Source organism: Tyto alba, unplaced genomic scaffold (genome assembly GCF_018691265.1).
Source record: "Tyto alba isolate M040663 unplaced genomic scaffold, T.alba_DEE_v4.0 Super-Scaffold_20, whole genome shotgun sequence".
In the NCBI taxonomy this organism is placed as follows: Eukaryota; Metazoa; Chordata; class Aves; order Strigiformes; family Tytonidae; genus Tyto; species Tyto alba.
In genome coordinates this window covers 6660782-6675222 of record NW_024881283.1, presented here as the reverse complement: position 1 = coordinate 6675222, position 14441 = coordinate 6660782, and the positions used below count along the sequence as shown (strand labels likewise).

Below are 14441 nucleotides of genomic sequence, written 5' to 3'. Positions count from 1 at the left end.
CGCGAACAGCTCCCGCCGAACCGAGCCGAGCCGAGCCGAGCCGAGCCGAGCCGAGCCGAGCCGAGCCGAGCCGAGCCGAGCCCTCAGCAGGGCTCCGAGGGGAGGCTGCAGGGGCACCGGGGACCCCCCCCCCAAGACCCCCCCTCCCCCGCCGGGTCCCGACAGCGGCTCAGCCGGGCCCGACCCCCCTCCCGCCCCCCCACGTTGTAGCAGCGGGGCCGGGACTGTCCAACCCACTCCCCCCCACAGACACCCCCCCCCCCCCCACCTCCGCGGCGAGGGCAAGGTTTGAAATGCACCGGGCTTCGAGGAAACCGGCGTGGGGGAGAGTCCCAGCAGGGTCCCGAGGGTGCGTCCACCTTCCTCCTCCTCCTCCTCCCCCGGGGAGGAGGGCTCCCTGCCAGCCGCCCTTCCCGTACCCCACCCCCCCACCCCCAGGCCAGCCCTTCCCGCTTCTCCCGGCCATTAATTATTCAGGCCCGCGTGGGAAAGCCGCGGGGACCCGCAGGGGAGGCGGAGGGGGGCTGCGCACCCCCGGCAGTGCGGGGGAGGACCCAGACTCGCCCCCCCTCCCCCGCCCCCTCCACACCCCACGCAAAGCGGAGCCCCCAAACCTCTGCAGTGTGTGTGTGGGGGGTGTCAGAGCCGGCGTGTGTGTCCCCCCCCCCCCCCACTCCTCTGCAGCACGGCCCTGCAAGGACGTGGCGGGGGGGACCCGGGCTGGGGGGGAGTGTCCCGGGAGGGGGGCGGGGGGGGACGACGACGACACGGGCTGTTTTTATGAATGAGCTGCTCCATCCCCAGAGCGATTACTATGCGGCGCGCGCGCGCCCGCGCTGCCTCGCGGGGCGCTGATTGGCTCCGGCGCGCTATTGACGTCACAGCGGGGAGAACGGGGCTGCGAGGAGGAGGACGGGGGGGGGGGGGGGGGGGGGGGGAGGTGGCGGTGGGGGGGATGCTTATGGTGAGTCACCCCCACACCCCCCCACGCCCCCCCCCACACCCGCACTCCCCCCCCCGGCGGGGCTCGGTCACTATAACTCGGCGGCGCCCATGGCAGCGGGCCCCCAGCCCAGCGCAGCCCGGGCCGCGGCCGAGCATCCCGGCAGGTGAGTGCCTGGAACCGTGGGGGGGACGGGGACACACACACGGACACCGCGGGGGGGGACACACACAGACACCGAGGGGGGGGGGGGGGTGAGACCGCTCGGGCAAAGCGCTGTGGGAAGGAGGGCGAGGGGCACCCGTGCACCCACCCCCCCCCCAACTCCCCCAAACAGTGCTGCTTTGCCTGGGTGCCCCGGGAGGGACAGAACCCCCCCAAAGGAAGGAGGGAGAGGGGCGGAATCCCCCCGGTTGGGGAGGTGGGGCATGGTGGGGCCGGGAAGGCACCTCTTGCCACTGGGGTGCCGGTCCTGGGGGAGAAGGGCTGTCCCCTTCACCTGCTGCTTGGGGTCTCGCCAATTTGGGCCACGGAAGGGTGAGGTGGAGGCGGGGCAGTCTGCCCTGCTCCCCTCTATTTATCCACCAAAATCATTCAGGGTGCCACCCCCAGCAGCTAATGCAGGCAGGAGTGGGCTGAATGGGGGTTCCCCCCCCCCCCCCCCCCCCTTTATTCACATATTTCTTTTTCTTTGCTGGCAAAAGAATTAAAGCCAAGCCACCTTGCCCAGAAAAATCCCCTCGGAGCAAAGAGCGAGCACCCCCTCATCACACACCGCTCTGCCCCTGCTCCTGGAGACAACTTTTGGGGGGAGGCAGGACTGTCCCTGGCTGGGTGGCACAGGGACAGCTCGGGTGGGTCCCTGCTTCAGGCGGTGGGTGCTGAAGGTTGGGCGGGGGGGGCGCTGCTCTTGCTTTTGGCTGCGGCAGGTCAGCCTCCGCCATGAGGGAGGAAGGGCCCCCCAACTCCAGCGAAGGCCACCAAGGCTGGTTCGCGGCCAGGAACGGCAGCGGCAGCTCCTTGGACCTGGAGTCTGTGGTGCAACCCCTCGCCTTGAACCCGTGGGACGTCGTCCTCTGCATCTCCGGGACCATTATCTCCTGCGAGAACGCCATCGTGGTGGTGGTCATCTTCTACACCCCGACTTTCCGGGCTCCCATGTTCCTCCTCATCGGCAGCTTGGCCACTGCCGACCTCCTGGCCGGTTTGGGGTTGATCCTGCATTTTGCCTTTGTCTACTTCATCCCGTCGGAGGCGGTCAGCTTGCTGACGGTGGGGCTCCTGGTCACCTCCTTCACGGCCAGCGTCAGCAGCTTGCTGACCATCACCATTGACCGCTACCTGTCCCTCTACAACGCCCTGACCTACTACTCGGAGAGGACGGTCACCAGGACTTACATCATGTTGATCCTCACCTGGGGAGCCTCCATCTGCTACGGGCTCCTGCCCATCATGGGCTGGAACTGCCTGAAGGAGCCCTCCGCCTGCAGCATCGTCAAGCCCCTGATGAAGAACCACCTCATCATCCTCTCCATCTCCTTCTTCATGGTCTTTGCGGTGATGCTCCAGCTCTATGTGCAGATCTGTAAGATCGTCTGCCGGCACGCCCACCAGATCGCCGTCCAGAGACATTTCCTGGCCAGTTCCCACTACGTCACCACCCGAAAAGGCATCGCCACCTTGGCCGTCATCCTGGGCACCTTCGCTTCGTGCTGGCTGCCCTTCGCCATTTACTGTCTCCTGGGGGATTACAGCTACCCAGCCCTCTACACCTACGTCACCCTGCTCCCTGCCACCTACAACTCCATGATCAACCCCGTCATTTACGCCTTCAGGAACCAGGAGATCCAGAAAGTGCTGTGGACCGTGTGCTGCGGGTGCTTCTCCTCCACCATGCCTTTCCGGTCCCGCTCCCCCAGTGACGTCTGACACATCTCCCCCTCCCCGCCCTCTCTGCACCTTTCACTTACCAATTGCGGTTGGGGGATTTTCTTTTTTTTTTTTTCCTTCCCCTTTTCATTCCCAGAGACACATCACAGAAGCTCTCGGAAACAAGCAGCTCTTCCCAGCCCCGTCCTTTCGGGTACAACCCCTTCTCGTCATCTATTTTTCCACTTTTTGAATTTACAGGAGAGAAAAACATATTTTTTATCCATAATACAATCTATATTTATGTGTGTGCATGAGAGACAGAAGGGGGAGATCCTCATATTTTCTTTAAAACTGCGATGCTTTATTTTTTTAAGGGGGGCTGATATTGGGAATGTTTGCTCCCTTTTGCTTTTTCGACAGCCTCGTTATTTACCTCAGATAGTTAAAATAGATTTTGTACGTTTGGCGAAGGGGGGGGGGGGGAGACTTGCGTGCTGGAGGAGGAGGGACTGAAATCCACCCCCTTCTCCCAGTCATCCATCCATTTATTTATTATTTTTTAATTATTATTTAATATGATTTGAATGTCTCCTTCCCGCCGGCCCAGCGCTGGGGCTTGCTGCCCTCTAGTGCTCGCTGCCTTCGGGCAGAGGATGCTGCCGGAGGCTCTGCACCCCCAAACCCAGCAGTTGGGGGGTCCCCTGGGTGCTGCCCCCTCCATGGCATCCAGGGATGCACCCCCTGCCCCCCTGCCAAAGCGGTTTTTTTTGCACTGGGACTGGATTTGCACATTTTTGGGGGGAGGGAGGAGACGGATGCGAAGAGGCCCCTTAGGAAGGGGAACCCCTCGGTGGGGTTAGAGTGTGTGTGGGGGCTGCTTCTTGTTTACAACCATGGGAGGGGGGGAATAAATGTAATTTGTGATAAGAGGTGCAGCTGTTTGATGCTGGGGGGGGTGTGCTGGCTTGGGATGGTGTCTCCTGGGGTGGTGATGGGGGGGGAGCGGGTTGAGGTCGCCCCGAGTCCAGGCGGGACCTTCTCCCCGCTCCATCTCCTTGCGCCCGGTTAAGAAATCCCAAGCGACAGCGCTGCCCCCACCCATCACATCCTGTTAGCAGGAGCCGGCCCCCGGGGGAGCAGCACCAAAGGCCCTGGCCATCCTCATCATCCCAGCACCCCGCAGGCAGAAGGGCTACATCCAGCCTTGGTGCTGTTATTGTTGCCTCCATCTCTGCAAGGTCAGGGGCAGCTGCCTGCACCCCATCCCCTCTCTGGGGAAGGGGGGCTCAGAGCGTCCCCCTGCCACCGAGGTGCCCGTGTTGCAAGAGCCACTGCTCAAACAGGGGCTGGGATGCCCATCGTTGCTGCCCGCGCTGTTTGCATGCAGCGCTCGTCACAGGGAAGGCAGGGTTAATGATGGCAAAGCTAATTAGGGCAGCTCATCCCCTCCGGTAGCAGGACTCTGTGCCCCGAGAGCCCCCCGTGACCGTGGCCACCCCGGTCAGGGAGCAGCAGGTTTCTTACAGGCATTTGTGCATCCGCAGACGCGCCGGGATGTGGCAGAGCCCAGGGCTGAAGAGCAGCCGGAGCCCGGCTGGGTGCTGCGGCGTGGGCGGTGCAGGATGCGTGCCGGCCCCCGAGGCTTGGCTTCACCCTGGGCTCGGGGACCTGGTGGCAGCCCGGGGGGTGGATGCTGTTTATTGCAAAGGAAAGAAAGATTTCCTTCCGCTTCTCCGGCCGAGCTGAGCGTTGGGAAGAGGTTATGGCAGCAAGCGTCGAGGGGAGATGGGGCTGGGGAGAGGTTGAGGGACCCACAGACCAGCGGCTCCTGCTCTCCAGGGGCTACGCGCAGCGCTGGGGACAGGGTTGGGGAATTTGGGGCTCCCCTTGTCCCCACTGAAGTTAAACCAGAGGGAAAGGAGCAAAGCTCAGGGGTTAGAGACATCCGTCGTGCCCTGGGGATGAGCTGAGGCTGCTTCATCCCTCAGCCAGGGCATAATTCCCAAGCCCACCTCCCCCAGCAGTGAAAAATCCTGTAATTCCCAGCCCTGCTTTATTCACGGGCAGTTTACACCTGGTTGTTCTTATGTCAACATTGTACGGCAGCTTAAATAGCTTTTCTCTCCCTCGTGTTTCCCCTGCTGATGTCTTCAGAGGGAGCAGCCGCAGCCCCTTTGCTTCTCCACAGTGGGCAAGCCCGGCCGGTCCCTCCCGCTCCCTGGGGTCCCTGTCACCTCCCCGGTGACACGCCAGGGTTTGTTGCGGGGTGTGCAAGCACGTGGCGTAAAGGCAGCACCATGAGGGTCTGCTGGGACCCCCCCCCCCCCCAAGGCTCCCACCCACCACGGCCGGCGGTGGGGTGGGCACAGGACTGCACCGGAGCTGATGGGCTTCCCAAATTCATCTGGGGGGGATTCAAAGGGCTGGGGTGAGCCCGTAGCCACAGCCCGGCATCAAAAGCCACCGTGACCCAGCACAGCAGGACAAGGGGGTGTCCATGCCCGGCTGCCCCCATGGCCAGAAATTTGGGGGACCCTCGGAGCTGGAGGCTGCACTGAGTCCTCGCACCCACCCCCGTGGGTCCCCTGAGAACGTCACCCCTCGCAGCCCCGTCCCCTGCTGCCACCACGGGCTGGGAAATGCACCCTTGGGCTCCTACCTGTGTCCGATTCCCTCCTGCCGGGATGGATGAGGAAACCCGAGGCTGAATGCGGGGCTGGAGGGAGCCGGGACCCCGACTCTGCCGCGGTGCTGGCTGCTCTCCCGGCACACCGGTGAGTCTGGAGGTGTTCCCGGCTGCTCCAGGCCTTTGGGGGATGGAGCAGGCGGCACCAAGTGGGGAGATAAAACAGCCTGCAGCAGGCCCCAGCCCGCTCCCTTTTTTAGTGGAGAAAGATACAGAAAGAGGAGGTATAAAAAATAGTCAAATCCATCCGAGAAGGCGCCCAAGCGCTGAGCAGCCACCCCCACGCCACCAATGTGCAGGAGAGGCTCGGGGAGGGGGGGACCAACGGCCCAGCTTTGGGGTTAAAATATGAGCTAAGAGGCTGCAAGGGGGATAAAGGCGTGGGCACACCATCACCCCAGCTGTGCATGCACATCTGGCAGGCCCAGCCCTCCCCAGGCACCCCCTGCCCAGCACTACGGCTCCCAGCAGCTGCTATAAGCCACAGGCAGCCTCTTGCCTCCAAACCCTGCCTGTGCTGCAGCGAGGGCAGGGGGCTGTGGGCAGGTTTTACTCCCCTTCTCTGCTGCAGGCAGCCCCTGTCCCGTTGGCAGCAGTGGGGCTCGGCTCCGGCTCCAAGTGCCCTTTGTCACCTTGCTGGGAGTGGGGACACCGGGCGAGAGCGCTGGCAGTAGCCACAGCAAAGCCAGGGCTGGTCCCTGCCAGGCAAAATCCCTCCTTCTCCTCATCCTGCTGCCAAAACCAGGGGGGGGGGCTTTGCCAGCTTGGAAGGTTGAAGGAGGTCAGTGCTACCCCCAAAACCTCCCACCAGCACTCCGAACCCCGACTGACCTGCCTGGGGCGCAGCCCATCGCCCACACCGCATCCCAGGGACGAGTCTCTGCTCCCAGTGATTTACTGGGGTGCCCGTGATGGGTGCGTCCCGGCGGGGAGCACAAGCCCCGACATCCCCCCCCCTGCACCATCGTGGGCGGCTGGGCTGGGAACGCCAGGCCACGGGGAGGGCTGAGCAGCTCTGGTTATTGGCCTGGGTTACATTTAAAATGAGAAACCTCAGCCCTGGCTTGGGGGATTTTGTTTCCTTGGAAGCAGGAGCAGGCAGGAAATGAAGAAAACGCGGCCCTGCTCATAAGCGTTTTACCAAATGCCGAAGGCAGCAGGGCAGCAGGAGGCATTTCCCAGTATAGCTCGGGCTGCGGAGCATCGTCCCCGGCCACCACCGGAGCCGTGGCTCCGGTCGGAGCTTCCCGGAGAAGAGATCCTGTCCCAAGGCGCTGCGCTGGGCAGGTGACAGCGAACAGCAGGGCGGAAAGCCCGTCGGTCTCCAGCACCCTGCAACCTCCCATTTCAGTCCCGCAGAGACATCCGATGCAGAAGGCGGCTTCGTGCCACCAGCCCTTGGCTGCCTGGCTGGGGTGCTGGGACCCCCCGGGGGGGGGGGGGGACACGACACAGCACCCTCTGCTCCCCCGGGGCAGCTCGCGGTGGAGCGGGCTCCCACGCTGGCTCAGGGCTGGGGCTTTGTCTAACTCAACCTGGCCCGGAGACAGCGCTGGGGGAGCGTAATTTGGCCCTGGCCGCAGCCCCAGCTCCGCGCCGGCTGCCTTAAGCCCTCCACATGCAGGCGCTGGCCTTTGCGGGAGCGGATGAGCCCAGCGCAGAGCTGCTGCCCTGCCAGACTGCAGAAACTTGAGCTCCAAATACATAATTCCTCTGGCACCCCGTGGTTATTTGTGAGCTGCTGTGAGCAGATGGAAGAGTTACAGATAAAGCCATCCGCAGCACGGGAGCCGATTGCCTTCCCCACACAGCCGCGTAGGCAACAGCAAAGGCAGGGAGGAGGGAAAAAAAAAAAAAAAAAAAAAAAAAAAAGAGGAAAAAAAAAAAAAAAAAAGGCAGAAAGAGAGCGAGAGAGAAGGAGTCAGCCATTTCTACAGGGGCTGAGCTGCCATCTCAGCACACCTACGTGCAAGAAATGGGGACTCTCTGCTGGCAGCGGGCCCTTCCCGGGGAGTTGGAAGAGGGTAGTGCTCTCCCACCACCCATGGCTGCTTGGCTAACGAAGGCAGCGCGAGTCGGGGGTGACATTGGCACGGCAGAGCGCTGCCACACACTGGGAGAGCAGGCTGTTAACGCTGATCAGAGCTGGCAGCGCCTGCACTCGCTTTGGTCCCAGAGGGGGAATTAAGGGAGAGAAGCTGACGTCAGTGGTGGAAAGGACACGCAGCCCACTCGTCCAAGGCAGCCGGCAGCATCTTCTGGGTGTTGCTAACACCACCTTGAAGGAGAAAATTAAATAGGTCTTTGGAGACAGGGGCTCCTGTGAAGCCGGAGCCCGGCCAGCTGTGATCCGGTGCCGAGCCCCATGGAAGAGGCAGACAGGCAAACACATCAAAGGCTGGGGCCAAGGCCAGAGCGCCAGGGCACAGCAGAGCCCCGGAGACTCTGCCCCAGCTGCAGCAGCTCCTCCGTCGGAAACTGCTGCTCACGGAACGGGCTCCGGCTCCGACAGCACCAGCACACGATTCACCTTGCTGCCCGGCTTCTCCTCCCTGCACGGAGCTAAGCCCCAGGCCGGGGAGCAGCAGTGGAGCGGGGGCTGCTCGCCCTCCAGGTGCTCCCCCGGCTCCGGGGGGTTGCTGGCGGTGGGTGAAACCTGGGCCCCTGTGCTCTCCTCAAGGCAGATCCGGGACTGAAATTTCCCCTGTGTTTTGGGGGGGGGGGGGGGGGGCGGGGTAAACCAGCACAACACCAATACACTGGTACCCCTAGTACCAGCTAGTGCGTACCCCAAAAAAGCAGAGGGACCAAGTCAGCCCTGGGCACAGCCGCCGCCATCCAGACACACGAGCCAGGGCGCTGGCTGCTCCTCCTGCATTCGAGATGAAGCCAAGAGCCTGGACACGCAGCACCAGGGAGCGTGGAAGCCCAAGAGATCCCTCCTTCCCCTGCCCTCCGCGCCCCAGCACGACTAAAGGGCTTGCTTGTTCAGAAGCTGGCAAGGCCAATTAATCTAATGAGGTTTTGCAGCCAGGGACTATTGTCAGCCAAGAAAGGCACAGCGCTGCAGAGCGAGCGCACGGGTGTCTCCTAGAAGCCAAGGGAATTTGGCAGAGCAAAGCTCGCGGTAAAAGCAGGGATGAAGAGCAGCAGGGACGGATCCTTTTGTTGCTCTCCACCGACCGGCAAGAAAATACACCCGCACAACAGGCTCACGTACCAAGCCCAGACAAGGCACCTGAGAACAGGGCCAGGAGCCATCGCTGCGGCAGCGGGGGGGGGGGGCCGGGCAGATTAACTGCAGAAGGGACCTTGAGCAGCTGAAATGGAGGCAACAGCAACAACAACAACAAAAAAAAAAAAAAGCAGAAGCAGCCCCCTCCCACCCCAGCTGCAGCGGCTCCGCTCTTGCAAGATGGAGCACGGGCTCATCGCGGAGGGCAGGGAGCACCCAGGGGAGAGCGCTGCCTCGGTGCCGTTACCCACCGCAGCCAGCACCCCCTACCACCCTCGGGAACCCCCAGCCCGCCTGGGGTTTGCTACTGGAAGAGGATTTTGCAGGGAGGGTGGCTGGCTGTGAGATAGTTTGGGAGCCGCTGGCTTTCGGCACCCCCTCTGCCCAGGCGCCTGTGGCCAGGACACCAGGACACAGCCCGGGGAACCCTTGATGAAAGGCTGGATGCAGGCAGGCTCCCCCCCCACCCTCCAACCCCCCGGAGATGCCCAACAGGACAGACGGACAGGCAGGAGCTGCTCCCCGTGCTCCCGGGCAGGAGAAATCACCCACTGACAAGTCGCGGCAGCCCCTTGGTCCAGGACCAAAACATGCCCAGAGTAACACAACGCAGGCACTGAGTGGATAGAAAGGTTTTATCAAGTTTACAGTTTTAAAAAAGGATCAAAAAAATTAATATATATATTTTTTTTTTACATGTACATTACAAAAAAAAAAAAAAAAAAAAAATGGCAATCGGGATCTTCATCCAGGGGTTACTGAGCTGATTATTTAACAAAAAAAAAAAAAAAAAAAAAAAAGCAGCAGGAAAGCCTGGCTTACACAGCAACTGATGGGGAAAAAGCACAGACAGACGGCACAGTCCGGCCATCAGTGTTTATTTTGCAGGGGTAAGAAAAACCAAACAAATCTACAGTATTTTGCTCACAAGGTTGGGGTGGGGTTTGTTTTCTGTGTGTGGTTTTTCTTTTTTTTTTTTTTTTTCCCTCCCCTCTTTTTTCTAAGCAGAGTTTCACTACTGAAACCCCTTTGGTCTGAAGTGAGTAACCCCCTGCACCCTGAGAGTATCTGCCAAACCTCACCCTCCCGACCCTCGGCCTGGCTGGGTCCTTCGAGGGCACTTCCCCTCTCCCCTCCCGCTGTATCTTCTGCTCAGCAATAAACCCCTAAGATACAAGTGGAATAATTACTCTTATAAATATATTTATATCATGTAGGAAAATAAGGCACTTCAGGAGGGTTACAGCTCGTCTAATTCTATGACATTCTAATCAGGAAGAAAAATGGGTTAGTTTTTGAAATGAATTAAAATGAATGTTAATACAGTAATAAAAACCATCGGCTCCACTTCCCACTTCAAGGCTTTGTTTAAAAAGAGAAGAAAGCACCCACCCCCCCCCCAACCCCTCCCAAAATCCAACAGCAATGAAACCTGACCCGGGGCAGCTGCATCTGCCCCACGCGAGGCCCTGCCAGCCAGCTCCCCGCCGGAGCCCGTCAAGGGCAGGTACTTTCAAGGGAGGCACATTAAATAAGTTCATGGATTTTTTTTAAAAAAAAAAAAAAAAAAATCCTTTCCCTGAAACAACACTCGGCAGTTTCTTGGCCATCTGGGACCTCCAGGAGCCCCTTCCCTCGATCTGGTCTGGTGCTTTGGGTCTGATAAGGAGAGGAGAAAGCAGTGAAGGTCACCGACTGCGGCTGAGGCTCCGGGCTGAGCCCGGGGAGCCGGGACGAGGCTTTTCCCTGCGAGCGCGGGCAGGGGGGCGGCGGGGGGAGAGGCTGCCGGGAGCAGCAGCCAAGCACTGCGGGCGAGGACACCGGGAGAATGTTTAACCAGGAGCGCGGCGCCGGCTCGGGGAAGGCAGCGGCAGCCTGCCCAAACTTGCACACCCCGAGCAAACGGCTTCCCAGGACGGGCGAAACGGCTGCTCCGGCTCCGCGGCTCCCTGCGGACGCCAGGAGGGCTGAAATGGAAAGGTGGTGGTGATGGGGGGGGTCCTCCCGGGCGGGACCCCCGCTGCCAGCTCGAGCGCTTTCGGCTTTCTGAAATGCTTGAGGCTCGCCCGCCGTGCCGCTCGGCCCAGCCTTACGCGGAAAAAGGGGAGGAAGAAGTTAAGACGGATCGAGAAAGACGCCAGGGGAGCCCAGCACAGGCCCTCGGTCTACATGGGGCAGCAGCCCTGCAGTTACAGCACAGCTGCTCAGTCTTGCAAAGGTTGTTTTTGGCACCTCTCCTCTTCCCCTACTGGTTTAAGAAATATTAAGCTTACTTGGTGGCCCAGTGCTCTGGATTTTGCAACGAGACTCAAAGACGGTCACCCTACACCAGTTGTTTCTCAGGGATCTCCACGCTAGGCTCACACCACTCCTTTTTGCAATCAGATTTTTCAAAGCGACAGAACCCCCACCCACCTTCCCTACCTGTTTACAACCCTTCTGTTTAGGATCCAGCAGTTTTGATTCCCACCTCGGGACGGGAGTTTGAAAGCGGAGGGGTGGTTACAGCAGGCTTGCAGGGACAAAGCAGCGTCCCTCCCGCTGCCAGGAGGGCCTTGCGAGCAGGCACGGCAGTCGGAGGAGCCGGCTCCACCCGTGGCCATGCGGGATCGCCCACACAGCATCCTTGTGCAACAGGCAGCGGGTGGGGCAACCGTGTCCCTAACGCCCCGAGGCACGGCCCTGCCTGACAGACCAGCCAGCTGGGTCACAGAGAATATGGCACTTTTCTGTATTTCACACGACAGGAATACTCGCTCCCCTTTCCCAACAGGGGCCAAGTCTAGTTAAGGCAATTTAAAATTAACCCAGGTTTGGCATTTGCGAGCTCCTCGCTTCCCTGTGTGATAATGCTGTCAGCCCGGGTTAGCTTAAAGGTCCGTTTTCCCCAGGAACCTGTCTCCAAGAAAAGCCAGAGGAGGATGCTTACAGAAAGAGCAGAAAAACAAGAGGCAGTGATTCTCCTCCAGCCCCCCCTTACCCAGCTTGCAGCAATAATCAGTTTGCATTTCCAAGTCCCTCCACTGCACGATGGCTCACTGGCACTTGAGGGGTTTGTTCCCTCTTCCAGAACCTGGAACTAGCGTGGCTCAGATGTTCCCAGCCCATCGGGATGCCTCACCGTCTACGCCCTTTGCACCCTGCCTAGCAGCTGATTTGCAGACAAAATCTGATGGTGTAGCGGTCCAGTAAATCTCTCAGGGTCGCACTGGATCTCAGCTTGATCCACACCCCAGCAAAGCCCGTCCTCCAGGCCATCATCTGCTCTGTCGAAGATTAAAAATGCGCACGCACACACACACAAGAAATCAGTAAGAACTCAATGGCACAAACTGAAGCCATCAATCAAACCCCAAGAAGGATTTTCAGCAACTTGGCAGCCTCGGGCTGGGCCTGGCGTTCCAGGTATCAGCACCATCATTAAATGAGGCGAGCCAGAGAAGAAAGAACAGGTACAGGCTGGCAAAATACTTTACAATAGGAAAGGCAGAGGTTGGAGAGTTGGTCTTAATGGGACACGCAGCTGGGCCCACCCCACAACAGCTGGACCCACCATTTCCAAAAGGCTTTGGAATTGCTTTCCTGCATGACCCTGACAGAGAGTCACGTCCAAATTAAAATACCAAAGGCACATCTGTAGCACTGGGGGTATTTGTTTCCTGATTTCCAAGATATACTTATGTTCTATGTAAGGTAATATAAAACAGCAATAAAACCTAGGTCAGCTAGTTCAAGTTCGCCATTTTCTCCCTCTGCCAGTACTGTATCTGTAGCAAGCAGCCTGGGAATTCATATGGTTAGTGAGGACAAGAAATGTTTTCTTAAAATTAGCTAATGAATTATAATAACAAAATTATGGGAAACAACATAGGTTAGGTCTGATGTAACTGATGGGCAACTCAGTTCACACACAAGGTGTTTTTAGGCACATAAACTCCCCTCCTTAGGTGGAAGGGAGGAGGAAGCAAAGGTAATACCAGCATTTTCTGCTACTCAAGAACCTGTGCAAAAAAGCATGGTCACCCTGCTGGAAAAAGCACCTCTTTAAACTGACTGCAGCATTGCCCTGAACAGGCCAAAAGAAGATCAAAGTGCCTGATGTTCAGAGAACCCCTCCCCACATCATCTCCCTGCTCTAGGCACATTTTTTTTTTTTTTTTTTTTTTTTAAAAACACACTCTCAGCATGAATTGGAGAAATCAGCAAAGCGGAGTTTCGCCACCGCTCAGTGCTGACCACACAGATGTGTCTCGGTGGGGCAGTGGCTCTGCTTCTCCCAGAAGCGGGAAGCCGAGTAACCATTCTGCCCTGGCTGTGCATCCCTTTGTGCATGTCTCCTTCGGCAGACTTGGCGAAGCAGTCCAGGAGATTTGAGGAAGGTAAAGGCAGCTTTTAAAATAATAAAAAAAAAGTCCCTCCTCACATTGCACCCAATGCACTCCACAGCCCCAGAGGCAGGAAGCGCACCCCACACAGGGTAGTCTGGAAATAATACTAGGGGGTCAGAGGGGAAAGAATTGTGCACTATTGCCAAAAACCGATTATTTGACTGTGGGATGCAGCACAGAACTGACATTTAAAGCCCATTTTCTTGCAGCACTACCAGTATTCACTGGAAAGGAAGAGCCATCAGATCAACTGTCTGCTGTTGCAATGAGAAAACTAGCTGAAAATGTCCTTCATCTGAAAGGCCACGCGGCCGCAACAGGATCATCCATCTTTACTTTAAAAATCCCTCAGGATAGAGGGTTTATATGTGCTCTGCCTGGTGGCATCGAGAATCTGGAGGTTTAACTCTCCTAAATAAGCAACCATTACACTCCCTCCAGCTAAATCCCAACACCGCATCCTCAGCATCCACGAGGAGACCTTTTGGAAAGGCAGAGCACAAAGTCCTGCCAAAGCTGGAGGGACGGGGAGAGGGGAGATATGATGCTGGTTGTCTGCAAACCCTTGGCACATCTTTGGTTACGGGATGAAAGAGGAAGCGGTGGAAGCTTTGGCCACCCGATTCTTTAAGAAGATGTTAACCCAGGAGAGAAGGGGAGGAAGGGGATGGGACCGTGGTTAATCCGACCATTCGTCCTCATCGAACTCAGAAGAGTCGTCCTCAGAGTCGCTGTACTCCACGGCGATGCGGCGTGACAGGATCGTTGCCACATCATTGCCCACAACGTCCCGCTTCTCCTGTTCCCGCTGCTCCTCCACCTTGCGGAGCTGGAAGCCTGTTGGGAAGAAGGCAACGGAGGGGATCATGCAAAGGCTTCGGTCACACCGAAACCTCCAAAGCAGCCATCCCTTTGACACAATCCTCTGAGCAAGGCAGTCTGTCCTCCGCCAGCGAGTATTGGACACGCTGTGGGATAACCCTGACGGTGACTGACAGCCAAGACAGGCTGGGCGGGCAGGTGGAATGGGAAGCGAATCGTTTCCGTGGCCCTCTGAGGGGGTTACCACCACTGCTGTTCAATCCACCCGCAAACGTGGACCGTGCCGATTCCAGCACTGCCGTCTCCGAAGGTGCAGGCGGAGGCATGAAGCCACGGGAGGTTGTCACCAGGGTGCGCAGACAAGGAGGGACCACAAGGGACAGGTCTCAAGCAGCGAAGCAGTGACACCGCTGCTCACGAGACAGCTCCCACGTGCTCTCACTTGGATACCGTGGGGTTTTTTTTTCCAGAGGCAAAGGAGAAAGTTGGTATTGG

At 58.7% G+C, this 14441-nt stretch overlaps 2 protein-coding genes across 2 annotated transcripts in view; one reads left to right on the top strand and one right to left on the bottom strand.

Annotated features, from left to right (window-relative positions):
* Window positions 1-954: 954 nt before the first annotated feature.
* On the top strand, window positions 955-2907 carry GPR3 (G protein-coupled receptor 3). The gene is made up of 2 exons (XM_032991345.2): window positions 955-1109; window positions 1873-2907. Exons 1-2 carry the CDS (start codon window positions 1054-1056, stop codon window positions 2870-2872), a joined length of 1056 nt encoding a protein of 351 aa, XP_032847236.2. The 5' UTR covers window positions 955-1053; the 3' UTR covers window positions 2873-2907.
* A 6446-nt stretch (window positions 2908-9353) lies between these two features.
* Window positions 9354-14441, bottom strand: part of WASF2 (WASP family member 2) — a 33346-nt gene continuing 28258 nt past the window's right edge. The window contains exon 9 of the mRNA XM_032991344.2: window positions 9354-13961. Within this exon, the coding sequence (XP_032847235.1) occupies window positions 13804-13961 (158 nt within the window). The 3' untranslated portion in view covers window positions 9354-13803. The remainder of the gene's footprint in view (window positions 13962-14441) is intronic.

Excerpts from the sequence above, each read along its gene's own strand:
- GPR3 (XM_032991345.2), top strand. The coding sequence starts at position 1,054 with ATGGCAGCGGGCCCCCAGCCCAGCGCAGCCCGGGCCGCGGCCGAGCAT. Across the intron at positions 1,110-1,872 it reads GCGGCCGAGCATCCCGGCAG|GTCAGCCTCCGCCATGAGGG; the intron begins GTGAGTGCCTGG and ends TGGCTGCGGCAG.